The sequence below is a fragment of the Mirounga angustirostris genome, unplaced genomic scaffold (assembly GCF_029215605.1).
Source record: "Mirounga angustirostris isolate CCGP_5_RB_7025 unplaced genomic scaffold, mMirAng1.0.hap1 SCAF_14, whole genome shotgun sequence".
NCBI classification, from domain to species: Eukaryota; Metazoa; Chordata; class Mammalia; order Carnivora; family Phocidae; genus Mirounga; species Mirounga angustirostris.
Window position 1 is genome coordinate 30,930,695 of NW_026991722.1, and position 22,969 is coordinate 30,953,663.

Here is a 22,969-nt window from a genome sequence, read left to right on the forward strand (position 1 = left end):
GCATTTACAGTTAAAAAGACATGGTTTGGGGTGCCTGGGTGGCTCAGTCGTTAAGCGGCTGCCTTCGGCTCAGGTCATGATCCCAGAGTCCTGGGATCGAGCCCCACATCAGGCTCCCCGCTCGGCGGGAGGCCTGCTTCTCCCTCTCCCACTCCCCCTGCTTGTGTTCCTGCTCTCGCTGTCTCTGTCTCTGTCAAATAAATAAATAAAATCTTTAAAAAAAAAAAATTAAAAAAAAAAAAAAAGACATGGTTTCTGGTTTCTGATCTTACTTCCTGAACAGCTAGCTACATATATCCTACGTTCCTGTTAAAGTGAAATACCTTCTATTTTTCTTCTACTTTTCATTCTCCTTGCCTTTGCTCATACAGGTCTCTCCACTTAAAATGTAAATTCATGTCTAACTGTGAAAATCCACTCTTCCTTCAAAATCTATCTCAAATACTGCTTCCTCCTCAAGTTCTATGGGGCATCTCTCCTTTTGAGCCACATAGCAATAAGAAATATGGCTTTTAAAAAAATTCCTAAATAGAATATTAGCAAATTAAATTCAGAAAAGTATTCAAAGATTGGGTAAAATTTATTTTACAAATGTGTGGCTGGTACATTAGGAAATTCACCAGCACAGATTCCATATAGAGCATATATTGTATGCTGTTGTTCTCCAGACAGCACAATGCTATACCCACAAAATATAGCAAACCACCTAACATTTATTAAAACTAACAAGAAAAATCACTAAAGTGATTAGATAAAACATAAATATTAAAACATAATTTTCATTTAACTAACTAAAAGAAGTAAGAGATAAAGGGGTGAGGTAGTTCATAACAGTTAACAATAACTGTCAGGGAATAAATCTATTTTTAAAATGTATAAAATTTTTCTAACATCAAGACTTGTATGAATACAAAAATCATGTCTCCAGGAGGGAAGATTTAATATCATAAAGTTGTCAATTTTTTGTAACATAATATATAAATTTAATGTAATTCCACTTAAGATTCTTGTGGAGTTTTAAGAAAATGAAAAAAAATTATTCTAAAATTCTTGGAAAGAATAAAAGTATAAAAATTACAAAGAAAATTATAAAAAAGAAAAACAGGGAAAGGATCTGTCCAATCATGTTTAATGTTATAGTGAAGCAACTGCAATTTTTTTTGAAGTATGATACAAGTCCCAAAATAAAAGATTTGTAGAGGATTATCAGCAAAATGTAAAAGGAATATATCTCTTGGCCTAATAATTCCAATATAAGCTACTTATTCAACAATACAGAGAAGTATATACATAGGTCTGTTCACTAAAATATAGTATAGCAAAAGATTACAAATAAATCAAAAGAAGCTGGTTAAATAAATTATAAATTAAACTTGCAATAAGATACTATGCTGCTGTTTAAAAAGAATAAGGTAGAGCTACAGGTGTCCATAAAATCTAGAAACACAGTGTTTTTTTACAGACTAAACATGTCCTTGACATCATTTGCCTTGATATTTATTTGTCTGTGTTTCCAGACTTCATGGAACCAAATATATGTGTTGATAATGAGAAAATGTCCAAGATTACACTGTTCAGTAAAGAAGGCAAGTTGTTAACAATATAAATGATTTTAGTATAAAGTTTACATAATATACCTGTGCAATCTTCCTGTATATGCGCATGAATACAGTTTTCAAAACTATGCCCCCACATAATCTTTCCTCATAGCTATCAAGTGACATAAGCAGCAATTATCACTATTTTTTTTGAGAGGAAACAGAATACTATATGGTGTTCCCAAAGACATATACATAGGTACACTGAGTCAGAGAAAAGACAAAATTCATCTCAATATACATCCAAAGAATCAGTAGTAACAGAATTAAAAGATCTTTTTTTAGCCGACTATATACAATTTATTACTGAACTAAGTTCAGAGAAAGGAAAATCAAGAGATAACTTAACCATCATACTATTTATGCTATCTAGATCTCTTTAAAACCTCAAGGGGCACCTGGGTGGCGCAGTCAGTTAAGCATCTGACTCTTGATTTTGGCTCAGGTCATGATCTCAGGGTCGTGAGGCCAAGGCCCACAAAGAGCCCCTCAACCTGCTCCACTCAGTGAGGAGTCTGCTTCTCTCCTTCTGCTCCCTCTGCCCCTTCCACCACCCACGTGCTCTTGCGCTCTCTCTCTAATAAACAAATCTTAAAAAAATAAAATAAAACCTCAAGAAACTATCATATTTTGCAGTTTAAAGTGTACACAATGTTTCTATCATTATTCTCTACATCATAACAAAAATCATACATAAAATGGTCTAGAAACAGTCCAGTACCTGCACGAACACGGCTATCACCACAATCAAATACTTAGTTTATAAGCCTATGAGGGAACTGAAGTAAGACAATAAAAAATGAGGACTTACAAATTTTTCTATTTAAATTCTGAACCCACATCAAGAGGCTGTCTTGACTACTGCCCAGAGGTCTTTAGCTGAACTCTATGACTCATGTCAAACATAGAGAATCAATGATTTAGGTTAAATTTCTAATGAATTTCAAAATAAATATTTCAGTATTTCCACATTTCAACTTTTACTTGTGATACAATAAAGACAACAAGGAAGAAAGATAATATGCTAAATCACAATGCTTAGGATTGCTTTTTATCTTTTTTATTTTTTTAAAGATTTTATTTATTTATTTGAGAGAGAGTGAGACAGAGAGAGCACAAGTGGGGTGAGGGACAGAGAGAGAAGCACACTCCCCACTGAGTAGGGAGCCCAACATGGGGCTCGATCCCAGGACTCTGGGATCATGACCTGAGCCGAAGGCAGATGCTTACCCAACTGAGCTACCCAGGTGCCCCTTAGGATTGCTTTTTAACAGGAAAGTGAAAAACACCCTATTCCAGTAAAATTATACAATATCTGAGATTTGCCTCCAAATAATCCAGTGGAGGGTAGGGAATGGAGAAGAGGAAATAAGTGGTGTTACAGATGAAACAAGACCAGCTGTGAGCTGGCAACTGCTGAATATGGGTAAATTATATGTGAGCATTCACCACACTGTTTATTGTTTACATTTTACAATAATTAAATACAAATATACATCAACCTTATTGACCTTAGTAAATGCTGTGTTTTGCCACTATGAATTCAAAATGATTTTTTTTTAAAGATCTTCGATAGGGCGCCTGAGTGGCTCAATCGTTAAGCGTCTGCCTTCGGCTCAGGTCATGATCCCAGGGTCTTGGGACTGAGTCCCACATCAGGCTCCCTCCTCAAGGGGAAGCCTGCTTCTCCCTCTCCCACTCCCGCTGCTTGTGTTCCTACTCTTGCTATCTCTGTCTCTGTCAAATAAATAAATAAAATATTTAAAAAAAAAAAGATTTCGATATTAGTTGTTCTATGGGATCAACATTCCTATATATATCGAGGCTTGAGAAGAATTATCCCATATCCCATAAGCCCTGCAGGCTAGCATAAACTATTAGGTTATGTTTAGAAAAGACATCCACCCTATAAAAATTAGTAAGTAAAAAAAAAATTGTTGGATTACTCTATCTTATTAGCAATTACTAAAATTCAAACTCCAGCAATGCCTTGTGTCGACATAAAGTGTTCCTCCTTCCCTGGTGGCTTTATATGTATATAAATAGCCAGCCTAAAGTTTGCAGTCTTTGCTTTCCAGAGGATTCAAAACCACCTTCAGAAAATCTACATATACATATAATTGTCAGCAGCTAAAAGCTTAAAGGAGAAGTTTGAAGGAGAGTAAGATGACCATGCATCTCTATGCTTTAAAGGCCCCAAGGGCTTTTCAAGGCTGCAATTAAATGTGGCTTGTTGTATACTGACTGATAGAGGGGATCTGAATTACTCCCTAGCTGGTACTGCATTAAACCATTTTTCATTAGAATTCTTTTTTCCAGACAGAGAAATACAAGCTCTGCTGCCAGGTAAATGTCCTGGGAGAGACTGTCCTATCATGTAACAGATCAGGAAGTAAATTTTCATTTTACAGAAGAGTCCTTGGAGGAATATTTTAATTTTACTTCTGAAAACACACCTAGTATATCCTCTTCCCTTCTAAAAATCTCTCTCTCCCTTCCTCCCCACACCGCCCTCTCTCTCTCTCTCTCTCTCTCTCTCTCTCTCTCACACACACACACACACACACACACACACACACACACACACACACGGGGGCAGGGGAGGGATATGCTATAGAGCCTATAATCAGGCTCTAGTTTAAATGTACCCAGTCTGGGCGCCTGGGTGGCTCAGTTGGTTAAGCGACTGCCTTCAGCTCAGGTCATGATCCTGGAGTCCCTGGATCGAGTCCCGCATCGGGCTCCCTGCTCGGCAGGGAGTCTGCTTCTCCCTCTGACCCTCCTCCCTCTCATGTGCTCTCTCTCATTCTCTCTCTCTCTCAAATAAATAAATAAAATCTTTAAAAAAAAAAAAAATGTACCCAGTCTGGGCCACCTGGGTGGCTTAGTCGGTTGAGTGTCTGACTCTTGATCTCGGCTCAGGTCTTGATCTCAGGGGTCATGAGTTCAAAGCCCTGCACTGGACTCCACGCTGGGCATGGAGCCTACTTTAAAAAAGAAAAAAAAGTACCCAGTCAAAGAGGAGTAATGAATAATAATGTACCTCATCATCTGCCTGTCGCAACCGGGCAACAGCATATCGCCTCACTGTTGGATTGGTATAATGGGAGGATAACAGCTCCAAGGAGTCCTCTACATCCATTGGCTTCCATTTTCCTAGAAGTTCCAATGCCTGTTTGGCCTCCTGAGGTAGATCCCAATTAACACATTTCAAGAATTTAGTCAAAGCCTAAAATCAGAAAAGATGTTAAAATTAGAAACAACAGCCTATTACCTGGGGTAATGAAGGGTCAAGGGTGACTAGGCAGTTTCACTTGGTGCTGATGGCAGAGTCACAGAGTCGATGACAGACTGACTCCTTGTGTAGTCACTAAACATAGTTATACATATGATCCTAGAAAAATACTACAGGACAGAGGAAAAAAAAGAAACATGTTCCCTGTAACTTTACATTTTTCAGGTTAAACCACTTACATAAATTCAAGCACTACGAATTTTTTAATTTTCTTTGGCTTTTCATTTTCCTTTTTTTATTTTAAAATAGTGCAGGCCTCAAGACATGGAAATAAAGAGATGAGGCATATTCTCATGAGATGCCTTAAAGACAACCTTCATTTTATACCATCAACATGTGACATAAAATACTGCAGCCAATGAATGAAGAGTCCAAAGTCAAGCAAGGGTAGAATCCCCACCACTAACCTCACTCTCAAACACCTCCCCAGATCATTGGGTTTCCTAGATACTCACACATGAGGGCTTAAACTAATTAAATATGTACAGCTCTTACACAGAGAAGTAGCTTTTTAAAAATTCCACAGCTGCCTGTTCGTAGTGCTCTTCTGGAACCTCACCTCTTTAGACAGGCAGCATACCTATCTAAAGTTTTCACAAGATCATCCAGGTAAGTAAATGACCTTGGAGCATAACATGTATGGTTGCATACATAATAAATGCTCTTTTAAAACAGTTGTATACTTGTTTTCCGTTAAAAAAAAAAAAAAAGATCTCTACTGTCACATCTTACTACAGAGAACACTTTCCAGGCTGATCCCATTTTCTTCTTTCTGCATGATTTCATCTTTTGAACAAAGATAACTTTAAAATTTTAAACTCCTACTCTGCCCAACTAAAATCTTTTCATTAGTAAACTAACCAAGTTCTCAAGAAAATGTCCTTTTGGACAATAAAACACAATTACTGGTTAGTATGACATAAAATGAACCTTGATGCCCATCCCCTAACTTATTCTTGATTTAACTAAATTAAGCAAAAAAGCACAATGGAGATTATCTAGTCCACTGCTCAAATTGTATATAATCTCAGTGAAGTTAAGTGGCTTACCCATCATCTCAAAATGGTGGACAATCTACACCCAAAATCAGGGTCCACTAACTCAGCCCATGCATCTTTCACCAGATGGTTCCCCCCAACATTAAGATACTGCTGTCTCCTAATTAGCTAAACCCATGCCCCTTAGAGACATTATTCCACCAACACTGATCTCCTAAATCCATTCCTATTGGATTCCTATCCATTATTTCCTAGCAATATTTCCTGCATTTTCCCCTCAAGTTGATGCTCACTACACCACACATGTGGAGTTTGGCGTAGCCTTCTAGCTAAGAGCCTTAATACCAGTTTCACTTCTAATCATTTCATACAGACTCTCACAAGTTCAAGTTGGAAGTGATGTTAGAATGACTCTCCAACTGTCAGCAGAAATTCATCTTCTAACATCCCTGCCAAAAAGAGACCTGATATTTATTTAAGTAATTCCAGTGACTAATTTCCAAAGCACCCACTGTTTTTATAGACAGTGAAGCCATTTTTATTTTTTGACTGTAATGTACCAAAAGACAAATGTGTTTTCATGTAACTTCTTCCCACCGATCAGTTTTAATGGGGAGAATGAGAGTAAATTTAACCCCACCACATGGGCAGCTTTTCCAAGAGTTGATGATGACTACCATATGGTTATACTGTGGTTTCCCATTAGATAATAGGATCTAATTTATAAACAAACAAAACCAATATACAAACGTAACAACAAAACCTCGGCTTCTTTCCCAAAACACTTCAATGATACTTCTCACCACAATCCTCTAACTCTCATTAAGTGACCTCTTATTCTCCTTCTATGTTTCAACCAAGCTAACCTATTTTTTACATCACTTTGTCTAACTCCTATCTACAAAGCTCTTAACCCAAATAGTAGCGTCATATTCAAGGCCAGCTTGTCAAAGACTCAACTTTTCCAGTAAGTTTTCAGCAGCTCTGAGCTCTTCCTTTAGTAGTTGCCTCAGTTTTATTCTCTTCATTCAAATGATGCTCTTCTAACTGCCAAATGCTTTGGTGGGCATTCTTATCTCTACAATTGGGAGTCTGCGTTCCGCAACATTAGCTATCCATTTCTTCTGTACCTCCCATGTGCCACTTAGCAGAGTGCTACCTTCTCCATGTAAGAACACAGACTACCTTTCTAACTTATTCCATGCATTTATTTTTCACTTCTAAGATGTATTTCTATGTTGAATGTCGAAACAAAGCAACACTTCTTAAATAACTACAGTGAAAACTTTTCCATTTCACAGCACATCAGCAGTCTTAACAGAAATATGTGGATATGTACTTAAAAACAAATCTCGCAGCATCCTGATGTACTCAGTTCAATAACTGAAACAATCTAACCCCCAGATTCTCAGATTTACCAGTAAAATTTATAGATCATGCTGCTGCCAAGGAACTTAAGGCACTGTAAAAAAAATTCACAACTTTATAATGCTGAATGTCACAAATGTAAACAAAGAGGTAGTAGAATAAAGAAAGAAACAAGGAGAAATGAGAAAGGCAGAAAGTGTAGGAATTTGAGGCAATAATAATGATGATACTTAATCTCTGGCCCTTTAAAGATGCTGCATTGATGTATGTAAAGGTACAAGATTCAAATGATGTAATTTTATCCTTAGAATTTCCACAGATAACTGGAGAGTGTTTGGGGTCAAATCCTAATTCCCAACTCCATCAATTATTAACTGAGTCATTAGGAGCACACTATTTAACTTTAAATGACTTACCTTACAAGGTTGTGGTGATGATTAAAGTTATTGAATGTAAATGTTTAGAACAGTACTTTATAACAAATATTTGATGTTAATTATTTTATCATCTGATATCACTGTTATTCTATTTCTGATGTTGAGTCAATGTCAAATGTTAACATTAACACATTTATTGCCATGTTTTATATTAATAGCAATATTTTATTAACCTCCCTTCTGATCTTAGAACCTCCCCAGTATTATCTCCTACTCTTAGAATCATGTTCACAATCACTTCAGAGCTGAAAAAACTATGTTCACCATATATATTTCAATTTTTAACGTCTACCAAGTAAATTATTGGAAATTTCTAATTTGTTGCTAAAGAGAAACCCATTCCTCTACTCGGGACACTTCTGACAACACATGTATGGTTTTCCACACCAAACAATTCCTTAATTCTCTGAGGACACGAACCAGGTGTCCCACAATCTAACTCAATTTGAAACTACCTTGAGTTACTAACAATTCCATAGGTTAAAGGGTCAGTCTCACAAAACTGCTTCCCATTTCAGATGCTGATTGCAAACTTGGGGTCCCCAGGTTGCCCACACTTCTGTCTGACATGGCTACAAATCAAAAGTTACCAACAACACATTCCTCAGGTTCAGTAATTTGCTATAACAGTTCACAAAACTCAGAGAAATATTTTACTCATTATTGCCAGTTTATTATGAAGGATACAAAATGAATAACCAGATGAAAAGGTACACTGGGCAAGGTGTGGAAGGGTCCCAAGCAAAGGAGCTTCTGTCCCTATAAAAGTCTGGGTGTGCCACTCTGAAGTCACTTGGATGCATTCACCAACCCAGAAGCTCTACAAACCCCGCCATTATAGGTTTTTATGAAGTTTCCATTACGTATGATTTATTAAATTTCTGGCCAGTAATGATTAATGCAATTCCTAGTCCCTCTTCCAGAGGTTAGGGGGTGGGGCTGAAAATTCCAACTCTCTAATCATTTGGTTGGTTCCTCTAGCAACCAGCCCCCTCAAGCAAGAGTCATCTTACTAGGATAAATTCTGGTACGGTTGAAAGGGGCTTATTATGAATAACAAAAGACACTCCTCTCATCCCTACCACTAAGGAAATTCTCAGGGCTTTAGAAACTCTGCCAGAGACAAAAACCAAATATATATTTCTTACTAGATCACAATATCACACTGGTGCTTCTAATACTTTAGACTCAAAATTGAAAATATCTCCTCACCATGCTCCTTCCATTTGCCCTATTTCCTTATTTCAGGCACTCAAGCCTAACTCCTGGGAGGTGTCACCAAGTTATTTTATACATTCTCCTCTCCTTCCCTTGTCTTCCAATATCACTCTTAAAAATCATACCATGAGCCTCCTAATTAGGTCTCTTTTTTCATTCCCAGATCTGCTCCAATCCACCCTGGCGTGACTTGCTTAAAACATTACTTCTTTTTTTTTTTAAGATTTTATTTATTTATTTATTTGACAGAGAGAGACATAGCGAGAAAGGGAACACAAGCAGGGGGAGGGGGAGAGGGAGAAACAGGCTTCCTGCTGAGCAGGGAGCCCGACACGGGGCTCGATCCCAGGATCCTGGGATCATGACCCGAGCTGAAGGCAGACTCCCAACGACCGAGCCACCCAGGCGCCCCTAAAACATTACTTCTTAAGACACATTTTTTTTTTCACATTCTGTCGCTTTAGTGGTTTCCTACTGCCAGTGAAATCCAACTCCCAAGCGTTGAATTCAAGACTCAAACTTTGTTTCATAACCATTCACATAATTTTTTGTCTCTGAACCTAACACACTGCCTTACTCATGCTTTTCCTCCCCATGAAAAATGATCATCAATAAAAATATCATCAAAGCTTATTCAAACTTTAAGACCTATTTTTGCTCTGTGAAACTTCCTTCATATCACAGCACATTGAGCTTTTTGTACTCTACATTTGTATTATAGTAATTACCTAAATGTTTATTGAGAGTAACCTTTAATCAATTATATGCTTATGCTTCTCCATTTTGATTGTGTAGAAATATCCTTTCCTTAAAACAGTTTTAATTTATATGAAGACAGAGAAACGGTATTTTGAAGCCCAGGGTCTTGAATAATACTAGGCCAAGAGTGGTAACAAAAGCTTGCTGAACTGAATTCATTTCTGTTACGGTTTGTCATCAACTTTTTGACAGGCAGCACAAATATGATTATTGTCCTGATGTCACTGTCTCAGTAGCTACTTCAGAAACAGCCTCACAGGAACATTCAGGGCATCACTATTATCTTCACCACATGTGACTCTTCCTACTGCTTTTTTCTCCCAAAGATAATAAAAAGGCATTAAGAAAGTTATTTTCAATTAACATTTTTATAAGAAGAAGCCATTTACCATTTACTGGTTTGGAAAGTTACAACATTCACATTTTGGATTTCATAAAAATAAGTCACTTCCTACATAGTATGAACCACAAATTTAAAAATTCTTCCTAAATTTCATTGGTTTTGCTAGACAAAGTGGTTACTGTTAACTTTTTAGGTGCAACATCAAATCCAGACTAGAGGGTTTTCATCCAAAGTACTTAAGACAGGTCATTTAGAAAAAAATAGGTGGGAAGACCAAATTTAATTAAAAAGTAAATAAGAAGTATAACTTTGCAAGAACTAATTTCTACCAATTTGTTTTCTGAGTACTGTTTTCTCTCCAGGAAATCTTTTCAGCCTTGGGGCCCAAATGCCAAATAACTTAAATTAGTATCTGAGAAACTGACACTGAAAGAATTTCTTTGTGTAAATAAATTAAAGGACAGGGATACCAGAGTATTTGTTTTCTACAAAACCCGTTTTAAATTATTACAAAGATACAAATGTGGCTGTGTGAATAATTCTTTTGGTCACTTCAAGGCCAATATATATATTTGGTTTACTGAAAAGTGCTTCCCAAACATTAAAAAATATTGTTTGCTCTACTCTAGTGATCATAAGAATCCTATAATATGTCCTGAGAATTGAAGTTTCATCACCCACCTTTCGAAAAGTTGAGGCCAACTAGTTAAATGAAACTTGTCACACACTTTATATCACTTGAGCATTTTATTTCTTTTGCACATATCTAGAAGTAATTGAATTTCAGTGGGAAGTGACTACTTGTTTAAACAAACAATTTTTCTTGCAAGCCTTTCTATCTAAGACAGTTCTGCTCTGTAAATCTTCTCTATGCTTCTTGAACCCATACATTCTAACAGGTTTAATTCAATATCTCGCTGTATATTTTAGAAAACACTGTGCTACATTCAAGATGCAATTGCTGGGACCAAGGTTATTCTTCATTTAACTGAGTCTCATGTACTAACTCAATCTTTTTATAAAACACAGAATCACAACCTCAGTTTCTACTGATGAATATTTCCTTTTTTGCAGTGATGAAGAGAGTAACACTCAAAGCTACAGTAAATTTAAAATTCTTCTCTCACTCTTGTTAAGGATGTAAAGAAGAGTTAATATGATTCATCTACAAAGAATTTCCCCAGGCATCAATAAAAGATAAAGAAGAAAAGCTGGAGAGTTAAGATGAGCTGCAAATGAATTTTTATCTTTACTTCAGAAACTAAAAGAAATGCAATTGTTTCAGAAAAACAAGTTCAACAAAGCAGCTAAAGACTGTCTCATGAGATTGTAAATCATATTCATTCATTCTTATATAATTATATAATAGCTTTCTGACAGATACTAGTTTTCCTGACACTTCTATGTTTTGTCCCCAACACATTGCAGAACGGCTGAGGCACATGCATAATGTTGCCAATATTTTCTCTACAGTCCACTTTTCTATGGCTTCCCTGACTGAGTTTGCTTCTAACTCAGAGATGTGAGCACATTAAGAGGTAGCATCTGTAAGCTCTGTGCTGCTGCATGGGTCTCCTCATCTGTAGAACACCAACATTAACACTGATACTGTGGGGTTGTTGTGGGACTGAAAAGATCCCTGGCACACCATGGCTGGTGAACAGATACCGGTTATTATTACTCTATCTTAAGAGTTAATCCTTGAACCTATGTTCTAAGAAATTACAGGCTACTTTAAGTACTAAAAGAGACTTAGAAGTTCACAATTATTTAATCCACTCATATTATATATGAAAAACTAAAATTCAGACAGGTGAAGTGATAGGCCAGTAGTCAAAAAGCTTCTTAGAGGCAGTAGTAAGACTCAGAACCAAGTCTCCAGACCCAAATCTACTGCTGACTAATTTATCATAATTCTCTCTCCAGAAACATCATCAATTCCTTGGTTTCATTAAGAAAAGCAAATGTCTAGGGGTGTCAACCAAGCTTCCAAAGCAATTCTCCTAACCTTACATAGTAAGAATACGTACAAGTGCCAGAAACTGAACTCAAGTCTGACTTAACCCATTCACACTATGCATCTATGCATAATCTGGCACCAACAAACTGGTACCTGTGTCTTTGTGTATATACCCTTTGTAATATTTAAAAAAATAAGGTATCATACATATTGCCCTATAACATTTGTTTTTAATTTGACAGTAACACTCTATTTCCATGGCAGTTTAACTTCATCTTATTCATTAGCAACAAAGTTTACAGATAAATCTGATATATAAAAATATTCAAGATACTCACTTTTTCTTGATTAGTAAGATAATATCTAAACTTCCAAACAAGATCTTGTTCTTCATATGTAAGTTGCTTGGTTGGTGGATAACTCACAATAATCTACAACAAAGAAAAAAAAAACTACTTTTGTCAAATATATTCTTCCTATTTCCATTTCATTAAAAATTTTTCACTTATTTAAATATTTCTATAATAGAACTTTTATAGAAGTAGGGACAATGTACATGCAGCAGAATAAAACTAAATTTGCTGTACTTAATAGTCTAAAAAGGATATTATTGGAGTGCAGGGGGAGAAAAAGACAAAACTTAAAAAGTCACACTCCATATAAAAATCTGTAACTACAGAGCTCATTTCATTCAACCAAAAATAAACCAAATCAAAATAACAAAAGTCCCCTTTTAGATAACTGAGTTAGTTACAGATATTGTTATAAACAATAAACATTTTCCCTATCAAGTCAACACACACAACGCACGTGTGCACACCAAGACTTCTCTCAGACAATACCTTAGGGCCAGTTTCTAAGACAGCTATATCAAGAGAGTATATACTATTTGTAGCTCTGCCTCCAGTGTTAATACATTTTCTTAGTCCCAAAATGATTTAAAAAAAAAAAAACAGAACAAAAACTACAGAAAAAGCAAATTTGTTGAAATTATTATACAGATTCATTACCCTGGAAAAAAACATGCACCTGAATCACTTCCAAATGAAGTGGTTATCAGATCAGTTGTAACCAAATTACATGTTTCATTTTTTTATATTAATAGTTTATAAATTCTCTTACATTTAGTTGATCTCTTGTGGCAGCATTAGGTTTGAGATCATGGTCAGAAGGTCCACTTCTTAAACTCCGGGCAAGCTTGTGGTGTTTGCTCTCAACTAAATTCTCCTATAAATTATTTATAAATATTAATCAATTATGTAAATGTCATCAAAAGTTTCAACAGCCAATTAGAAATGCAAAAATAAATAGTTGCTTACTTAAGACCATTTTATAATACTTAACATTTTATTCTAGTTACAACTTTTGTCCCTATGTATTTCTTTAAAAATATCACCATTTTTTCGTCTCAGGTCATGATTTCATAGGTCCTGAGATTGAGCCCCGCATTGGGCTCCACCCGCAGAGGGGAGTCTGCTTGAAGATTCTTTCCCTCTGTCCCTCCCTCCATTCTCTCTCTAAAATAAATAAATCAATCTTAAAAAAAAAAAAAATGAAAATTAAATTGGAAAAAAAAATCACCATTTTGTGATAGGGAAACTAAACACGCCTTATGCTTCACTAGTGCCATAATAAGCATTTACCATTCCAGCTTCTTAAAACATCTCATAATACCCCTCATTCTCCATATATTCAAGGTTTTCACATCCTCTACCCACTCAGATAAAACCTTCACTCTAAAATCTTCCCTGACAACCCAGACTAAAGCATTCCCTCTTCCTATGAGCTACTAGTGACCTTGGGATATCACTGTACTATCATCTTAACAGTTCAACTGCCAGTAGTGACTGACGGCAGGGACAATGACCATAATGGTTGAATATACACATATTTGGTGTGAACTATTTTACCTATGGCCAAAATCATTAGTTTTGAACATACACTCTTTGCTTAAAGAGATTTATTTTACTTATTTTTGCATGTGTGAACTGTCTTCTCATGTCTTTCTCCCTTCAATTAGTTTTTTGCTGCTTTGTCACTTTTTTGTTTGTTTGTTTGTTTTTAAAGGGCATTATCCATGTACTACTTTTTTTTTTTAAGATTTTATTTATTTATTTGAGAGAGAGAATGAAACAGAGAGAGCACAAGACAGGGGAGGGTCAGAGGGAGAAGCAGACTCCCTGCTGAGCAGGGACCCTGTTGCAGGACTCAATCCTAGGACTCCAGGATCATGACCTGAGCCGAAAGCAGTCACTTAACCAACTGAGCCACCCAGGCGCCCCTGTCACTTGTTTTTAAGAATTCTCCATATATTAGCTATTTATCCCTTTGTGATGTATGGCAAGATGAGTTTCTTCCAGGGGCACCTAGGTGGCTCAGTTGTTAAGCGTCTGCCTTCGGCTCAGGTCATGATTCCAGGTCCTGGGATCGAGCCCCACATTGGGCTCCCTGCTCCGCGGGAAGCCTGCTTCTCCCTCTCCCACTCCCCCTGCTTGTGTTCCCTCTCTCGCTGTGTCTCTCTTCAAATAAATAAATAAAATCTTTAAAAAAAAAAAAAAAAAAGAGTTTCTTCCAGTTTGTCTATTGTCTTTTGACTTTATTACAGTGTTTTGCCATGCAATTTTTTTAATGTAGTCAAATTTATTAATCACTTCTTTTACTGCCTCTGGATTTTGAGTCATTGTTAGAAGTGTTTCCCTATACTAAAGTACTAGTAAGGCTTCGTTTTTTTTTTTTAATACTTAAATCCAATCCCTGATCTATTTGGAATTTTTCTTTATGGGTATGATGTGAGGTATGGGTCTGATTTAATTTTATCTTTTTCCAAATGGCTAATCAGTTCCCCAGCACTATGTTCCAATGATGAAATGTCACCTTTATCATATTTAGGATGTTTGTTTCCAAAAAATTCCCAAGTTGCGTTTTTTTCTAATTTTTTATATTCTTTTTCCCCTGTCTGTTCCTTTGAGGTTGGGCCATCGGTCATTACTTCCTGTTTTAATGACCTGTATTTACCTCCCTCATCATGCTTTTGTCTTCCAATATGCTACTTTAAATTCACTTTGGTCTGATTAGGAAGGTAACTAATCCAATTATAAACATAAAAAATAAGAATAAAATGGTTCAGGGTGATGTCACAAGTTGTGTGAATATCATGGTATCTATTGTGCTACAAAAATGATCTTTTGCCTGAAACTTTCTAAATTTAAAGTCATCTCATTAAACCCCTGTTGCAAAGTTAAGAATTCTTCCTGTTTAATATCCCCGAACTATCATCTCAAAAATTCCATAGATGGCTATCTCAAAATCATCCAAGTCACCATGATCCAAATTAAACAGTTCTAGTAGCTACAACGATCTTCCAGATTTTTTTCAACAAAATCACTCTCCCTAACATTCCCATCCATTGAACCCAGTGTTACATCCTGGTATAAACAAACTCCCCTCCCATATGATGACAATCTTTCAAGTACCTGTTCCCCAAGTTCTCACTTCAAGACTACATCCCCTAACTCTTCCAATAATTCAAATAAATGGTTCCCCAACACTATACTATCCTGACCATATTTTTAGATGTTGATATTATAAAAGTTCCACCTGAACCTGATTCCAGATGGCTAAAAATGGACTTACAAATCACTTTTAGATAACTGAGTTCGTTTCAGATATACTTTCTTAAAAGAAAGTGTATGCTGTGAATCCAAGTCCTAATCACTCTGGAGAAAAGCACTTTCATAAGAAATCTGGCAATAACTCACCATAGACATCTGAGGGTCAGGAACCTTTACTATCTCAAAGCTTGTTAAAATTGGAGATGACTCATCACCATCCTGGATTATGGTGTAGTAAGTTAAAAAAAAATTAACAAAATTTAATCAAATGGTAAGAAATAATACATGCTAATGTACACTCCAATGTATTTTAGTTCTATTTAATGAACATCATTCCTCCCTTTTAAAAAAGCATTTTCTTTCAACTGTATTTTAAATATATATATCCATTTTTTAACTGTTGCTGCTGATGAAATATTTGGGAAAAATAAAATCTAACAATAAAAACTTGTTACAGTTTTTGGATACACGAGGTCTAGAAATCAGTAGATTGTTTTTGTCAGTTATTTTTAACTTTGTTTATAATGCTAGCAGGTCAAAAATAGTATGTCCTAATTTTCAAACTTAGAACAAGAAACCACAAAGTATAAATTATGGCACAAGGGATGTGTTGCATCATTTGCAAAAACTACTAAGTAGATGTTGGTAACTTTTCAAATTATCACAACTGAGTTCCATTCAAAGAAGTTGGATTTTAAGCATGGAGTTAATGTTACTGAAATTTATACACAGCTAGAGACTCAGCAGCATTGCTTCTACTCAATACAATGCAAACTTGAATAAGAAGAATTAATCCATCAATTCTTAAGAAACAAAGCTGCCTTATTTTGTTGGTATTACCATTTTTGGTAATTCAGTATAATAAATGTCACTGCATACATACTGGAAAATGCTAAACTAATCAAGGTCAAAATTCATTTCCTCACAACTGTACACTTCGCATCAAGCTTTTCTGTCAATTTCCAAATGCTAGTATTTCCAATGTTAGATGCGCGCAACCAAATCAGGAGAGACTGAAAGAAGGAAGTATTGGGACTTGACTTTAGTTCAGTAATTGAGTCTTACAGAAAACCACAAATTCCCACAGCCGTTGTTTGACAGGCTGGTTCTCAGTCACAACACCAGAAAACACATTTATCAGCCCAACTGTGACAAGTAATCTTCACTAAGGCTATCTGTCACAAAAGACAGGTGACAAGAAAGTCTATTTCCATTAGATTCAATACACTGGCCCAGCAATCTTTACACTAAGTGGAAACATGACAGGGTAGGTAGACAGGCATTAATTTACGAGCAATTTTCAAGAAGCAGTAGAAAGGGGTCAAGAACCTTTTCAAAAATACTTGAAATTCTTCTAATTTTTATTCTGTTATTATTTCATCTATTATCAAAGCTGTCTTTCAAACGATTCTTCACATCTCTTATGTTTGAAAGTACCATTTCCACTAGCATGTTTTTGCAATATAAACCGCATAGGGACAAGAAATAATGCATTTAATTACATATAGTATAAAATGTAAAATGTGATTTTATTAAAGTGACAAAACAATTTCACTCACCTATATTTCCCCTTCTTTTTAATGTAGTTTTTCTAATGAATTAATAAGCAATGTTAAATAGTCTATCTTCCTAACTTCTTTTTACCAAAGACTATCATTTACAAAATAAAAAACTGAAACAAGTTAACTTTTCCTAACCTTTTACTAAAGGGAAGTGATAGAAGCTAAAGAGAAAAAAATATGTGTTAACTTGAAAAGTACCAGAAAAATGATCATAAATTAACTACACAAACCCTAAAACTCCATTATGAAAACTTCTTTCAAGTAGTAACTTACAGTTATGAAAAAATGTGTATTTTAAAAAATCACTATGACAGCTTTAATAAATAACACTACAGCATAAATATAATTTAAAAGAGTTGCTTCTAATAAACAAATATACTGCATATAAGCTTAGCTATATACTAGAAGAAATATTATTCCATTATGCCATGTATCAAAAGTCTGTCCTCACTCACACTGATTTAAGCACCTAAGTATTTCCACAATAATACCTGATTTATGTAGTTCTGAACTACGCATGCAATTCTTTCTATAGTCCTTAAATTAAGACCCTTCAACAAGCATTTAAGGCACAGATATTTTTCAAGTAGCTACATATCAAACACACAACTACTTTCTTTTGGATATGAGCAGACCAGAGCCAATCCATTAAGTACATACTTGTTATCACCCAGCCTACTGAAAACATGTTTTTTTTAATTCTGCATTTATTATATAAATATACATTTAGGACGTCTTTCATAAGCATACTTACGTTAGGGTCACCCATTATATGTACAAATTCAAATAGTAAGCATACCCTTAACTTTCAACAGCTTATCACTTAAAAACAGATTCCCTTTTTATTTTTCAAATGAATACTAATTGCTAATAACGCTATTGCTTTAATGCCCTACTTGCCAATTTGCAGAGCAATTAATCAAAAAGTTTTTAATCTGTTGCATATTTATTGACTTCTGGAACCCAGAACTGCATTACATGAATGATCGGCTTTCGTAATCTTGTTGTAGCTCCATGATCTGACTTGTGTATATACAAACAGCGGCTGCTGACAGCTGTCTGCTGCTATCCTGCAACCAAAGAATTCATCTCAGCAGGTACAACAGGAACTCTTTTTAATGTTTCCCCTCCCCTCTACTTTAGAGACCATAAACAGTTCCAAGGCAAATACCTTTTCATAATAAACAATACCGTATTCCTTATCATCACACTTGACACATCGAAACTCAACCATCAAGTACATGAAATTAGAACTTCGTTTCTCACTCTAAAAAAAAAAAACAAAAAAAAGAGAGTTTTTTATGAAAAATCATGATCTTTGACATTCCCTTAAAGGAGCGGTATGCATCATTATTTCCAATTCACTAATACATGATCTATCAAGTACAACTTCAAACCATAACAAATTTTTCTTTCATTATCAAAAACAACCTTCACAAGTTTTTCACAATTTATAAGTGGTCTTAAGATAACTGGCAATCATTTGTAAATTTTTATCAATATACTTTAAACATAGTGGGGAATAGTTACTTTTTCTCCAACATAACAACATGTCCCCTTAAAAAAAAGGAAACACTCGGACAATAATAAAGTGAAAATAAAAGAAGTCTAAAAGGGTGATAAATCTTAAACCAGTTTTAAAAATGGCTTTAAATCTTTATATATAAAATCATAAAGGTCTAAAGAAATCACTTAAATTATAGAGCTTTATGACACATATTATAGTCGAATTATGGTAATGGCAATGCTCTCCTATCTTTCAAAGAGCAGGGGTGGAAAAGGTGAGTAGGGCTCGACAAAGTGCCTTTTCTATACCAAAGACTATCTAAGTTGAAGAGCAGAAAAATATAAGTAAACATTTTTATTTAACTATTTTAGGAATGTGACTATTATAAACATTCAAAAAAGTAAATTTTTCTTTCAGTTTCGGTATATGAGAGTGTATTATGAATAAATTTAGAAAAGAAGCCCAGTTTATTCATACTGAATATAAACACTGTTAAACACAACTAATTTTTTTTAAAAAAATGCACAATAGTAGAATTTAACTTTTATAAGTGTTCGTTATAAAATTAAAATTTCTCTCTCTTTCAACCCACTAAAAATCATTCAGAGAATATAAAATAAGTCAGTTATGCCCTGTGGTGATCACAATAAATTAGGCATATCACAAAAACTGATATTCCTCTCTGCTAATGTGATTCAAATAATTGTTCTTTACTCTCCAGACACAGAATGTTAAGCCACACATCTAGTATTTCAGTATAAATATATAAAAAAGAAAAAATTTTGTTCTAACTTTTGGAAACTTTCATGGAAGCCATCTTTTAATTAAACATATTCTAGACCAATAAACAAGATCAAGAAACAAATAAATGACTTTGAACCATGTAACTTTACTAAGGGTGCAGAGTCTTATATGTAGTATAGCACATAAAACACATAGTATCTTAACTGGGGACAGGGATTACTAACAGTGACTTAAGGTAACTGAAGTAAAGGGGCAGCACTGTGTTGAAAGAATCCAATACTGAACTGAACCTAAACGTAAGCTGCCAAATGGAGAGAGAACACACAAGTGAAGCATCAAGCTTAATACCAGCTTCACTTGTATAATACTTAGTACACTTACGATGGCCACTGCCTACTTCATGGTTCAATATAACATTAAAAGATAAGAAAAACAGGGCACCTGGGTGCCTCAGTTGGTTAAGCGACTGCCTTCGGCTCAGGTCATGATCCCAGGGTCCTGGGATCGAATCCCACATCGGGCTCCTGGCTCAGTGGGGTGCTTCTCCCTCTGACCCTCTCCCCTCTCGTGTTGTTTCTCTCTCTCTCTCAAATAAATAAATAAATAAATGAAATCTTTAAAAAAAAATAAGAAAAACAGATATCCCAAGTTTTCCAATTATTAACACAAAACTCACAACTACAGGTTATTCTCAATGTTCTCACATTTGTGAGATAACCTGGCAATAAACAATGCTTCTTAAAAAATCCTGACTTAGACATCTGGGAAAACTATTTGGGGGGGGAAAAAAAGGGATACAACCCACCTCATTTATCATTTCTATTTCTCTAAATGTCAATCTGTCCAGCCAATCTACTTTCACCATGTGCCCTTGTCGATGTGCTTTGGTGAGCTGCAGAACAAATACAATGAAGAAAATTTTAACACAGATTTCACAGAAAGGAGGATAAAAATGGCAATGACCATCAACATGATACTGGAAGTACTAACTAATACAATAAGACAATAAAAAGGAAATAAATGGTATATAAATGGTGAAGAAAGAAATAAAACTGTATTTATTTGCAGATGACACGATCATCTATGTAGATATAAACAAAGAAAGGTCAAAAACTCCAGGAACTAATAAGCAATTATGGCAAAGTTGTAGGATACAAGGTTAACAAAAGAAAGTCAATCTTTTTCCTATATACCAACAATAAACAAGTCAAATTTGAAATTAAACACACAATACCATTTTACATTAGCACCCCAAAAATGAAACTGGTATGAATCTAACAAAACATGATCTATATGAAGAAAACTATAAAAATCTATGGAACAAAATCAAAGAACTAAATAAATGGAGAGAGATTCTGTTCATGGATAGAAAGACTCAAAACAGTCAAGATGTCAGTACTTCCCAACTTGATCTATAGATTCAGTACAATCTCAGTCAGAATCCCAGCAAGACATTTTATAGATATCAACAAACTGATTCTAAAGTTAATATGGAGAGGCAAAAGACCAAAACTGCCAACACAGTACTGAAGAACAAAAAAATTCAAGGACTGACACTACCCAACTTCAAGACTTAATATAGAGTTACAATAATCAAGACAGTTTGGTTTTCGCAAAAGAATAAATAAACAAATCAATGGAGCAGAAGAGAAAACCCAGAAATAGATGCCATAAAAGGAGTCATATGATCTTTGGCAAAGGAGCAGGGGCAATATAATGGAGCAAAGACTTTTCAACAAATGGTTTTGGAACAAATGAGAGTTCCACATAAAAAAAAAAAAAAGGAACTAGACAAGGAACTTACACACAAAAATTACATCAAATGGATCACCTAAACGTAAAATGCAAAATTATAAAACTCCTAGAAGATAACATAGGATAAAATCTAGATGAACTTGGGTATAGAGATGACTTTTTAAATGCAACACAAAGGCACAATCCATGAAAGAAATCATTGACAAGCTGGACTTCATTAGAATTAAAAACTTCTGCTCTGTGAAAGACACTATCAAGACACTACGCCAGAGATCAGAAGACAATATTTGCATAAGACACACTTGATAAAGGACTGTTATCCAAAATATACAAAGAACACTTAAAATTCAATTAGAAATTAAGCAACCTGGCTAAGAAAAATGTGCCAAAGAACCTTAATGGACAGCTCATCAAAGAAGACACATAGATGGAAAATGAGCAATATGTCAAGGAAATGCAAATTAAAACAAGACACCACTAAATACCTATTAAAATGGCCAAAATCTGTAAACACCTACAACACCAAATACAGATGAGAATGTGGAGCAACAGGAAGTCTCATTCACTGCTGGGAATTCACTGCTACATTGGTAATGTAAAATAGAACAGCCACTTTGAAAGACAGTGTGGCATCTCCTTACAAATTAAATATACTCTTACCATACGATCCAAGAATTGCATTCCTTGGTATTCACCCAAATGAGCTGAAAACATGTCCACACAAAAGCCTGAACATGGATATTTATAGCAGATTTATTCAGAACCACCAGTACTTGCAAGAATTAAGATGTCCTTCATAGGTGAATAGACAAATGTGGTACATTCAGATGATGGAATATTATTCAGTGCTGAAAAGAAAGGAGCTATCAAACCATAAAAAGATATGGAGGAACGTAAAGTATATATTACTAAGTGAGAGAAGCCAACCTGGAAAAACCACATACTGTAGGATTCCAACTATATGACATTCTGGAAAAGGTAAAAGTATGGAGACAATAAAAATATAATCAGTTGCCTGGGGTTAGCGGGGGGAAGAAGAATAAATAGGTGGCAGAGAACTTTTAGGGCAGTGAAGCTACCCTGTATAATACTATAATGATGGATAGGGGCACCTGGGTGGCTCAGTCAGTTAAGTGTCTGCCTTCAGCTCAGGTCATGATCCCAGGGTCCTGGGATCGAGCCCCGCATCCAGCTCCCTGCTCAGCGGGGAGCCTGCTTCTCCCTCTCCTCCCCCCTCGTGCTCACTCTTCTCGCTCATGCTCTCTGTTGCTATCTTTGTCTCTCTCTCTCTCAAATAAATAAATAATCTAAAAAAAAAAAATACTATAATGATGGATAAGTGTCACTATATGTTTGTCCAAACCCAAAGAATGCACAACACCAAGAGTGAACCCTGGGGAAAACTATGAACTTTGGGTGACTATGATGTGTCAATGCAGATTCATCAGTTATAACAAATGTACCACTCTAGTGGGGGATGCTGATAATGGGGGACACTATGCAGGTATGGGGACAGACAGCATAAGAGAACTCTCTGTACCTTCCTTTTAATATTGCTGTGAACATAAAACGGCTCTATAAAAATAAAATCTTTACAAGTCAAAAAAAAAAAAAAGGATAGTAACATCACCTTTGCATTTGATACATTTTTGTATGTAACAGAAACTATATACAACTATCAGGATAAGAAATGGACTTGGCTAGAGACTAATCATTGTATTTTTTAGGAAAAAAAAAACCTTAAAAATTGTTTAAAGGCCCACAATCTGCCATTTAAACATGTTAAAAAATAATGAAGCCTTTCCTAAAAGTAT

General features: G+C 35.3%; 1 protein-coding gene across 2 annotated transcripts in view; it reads right to left on the reverse strand.

The window, feature by feature from the left end:
* PIK3C3 (phosphatidylinositol 3-kinase catalytic subunit type 3) overlaps positions 1–22,969 on the reverse strand; it is a 143,763-nt gene that overhangs the window by 81,915 nt on the left and 38,879 nt on the right. For both annotated transcript variants that reach the window (XR_010407221.1, XM_064577720.1), the window contains exons 5-10: positions 20,206–20,292; positions 18,321–18,416; positions 15,735–15,806; positions 13,099–13,203; positions 12,315–12,407; positions 4,642–4,827 (exon numbers count right to left, since the gene is read on the reverse strand). Coding sequence is in view for 1 of the 2 variants with exons in the window: in XM_064577720.1 (XP_064433790.1) it covers positions 4,642–4,827; positions 12,315–12,407; positions 13,099–13,203; positions 15,735–15,806; positions 18,321–18,416; positions 20,206–20,292 (639 nt within the window). In the remaining variant the exon portion in view is untranslated. The remainder of the gene's footprint in view (positions 1–4,641; positions 4,828–12,314; positions 12,408–13,098; positions 13,204–15,734; positions 15,807–18,320; positions 18,417–20,205; positions 20,293–22,969) is intronic.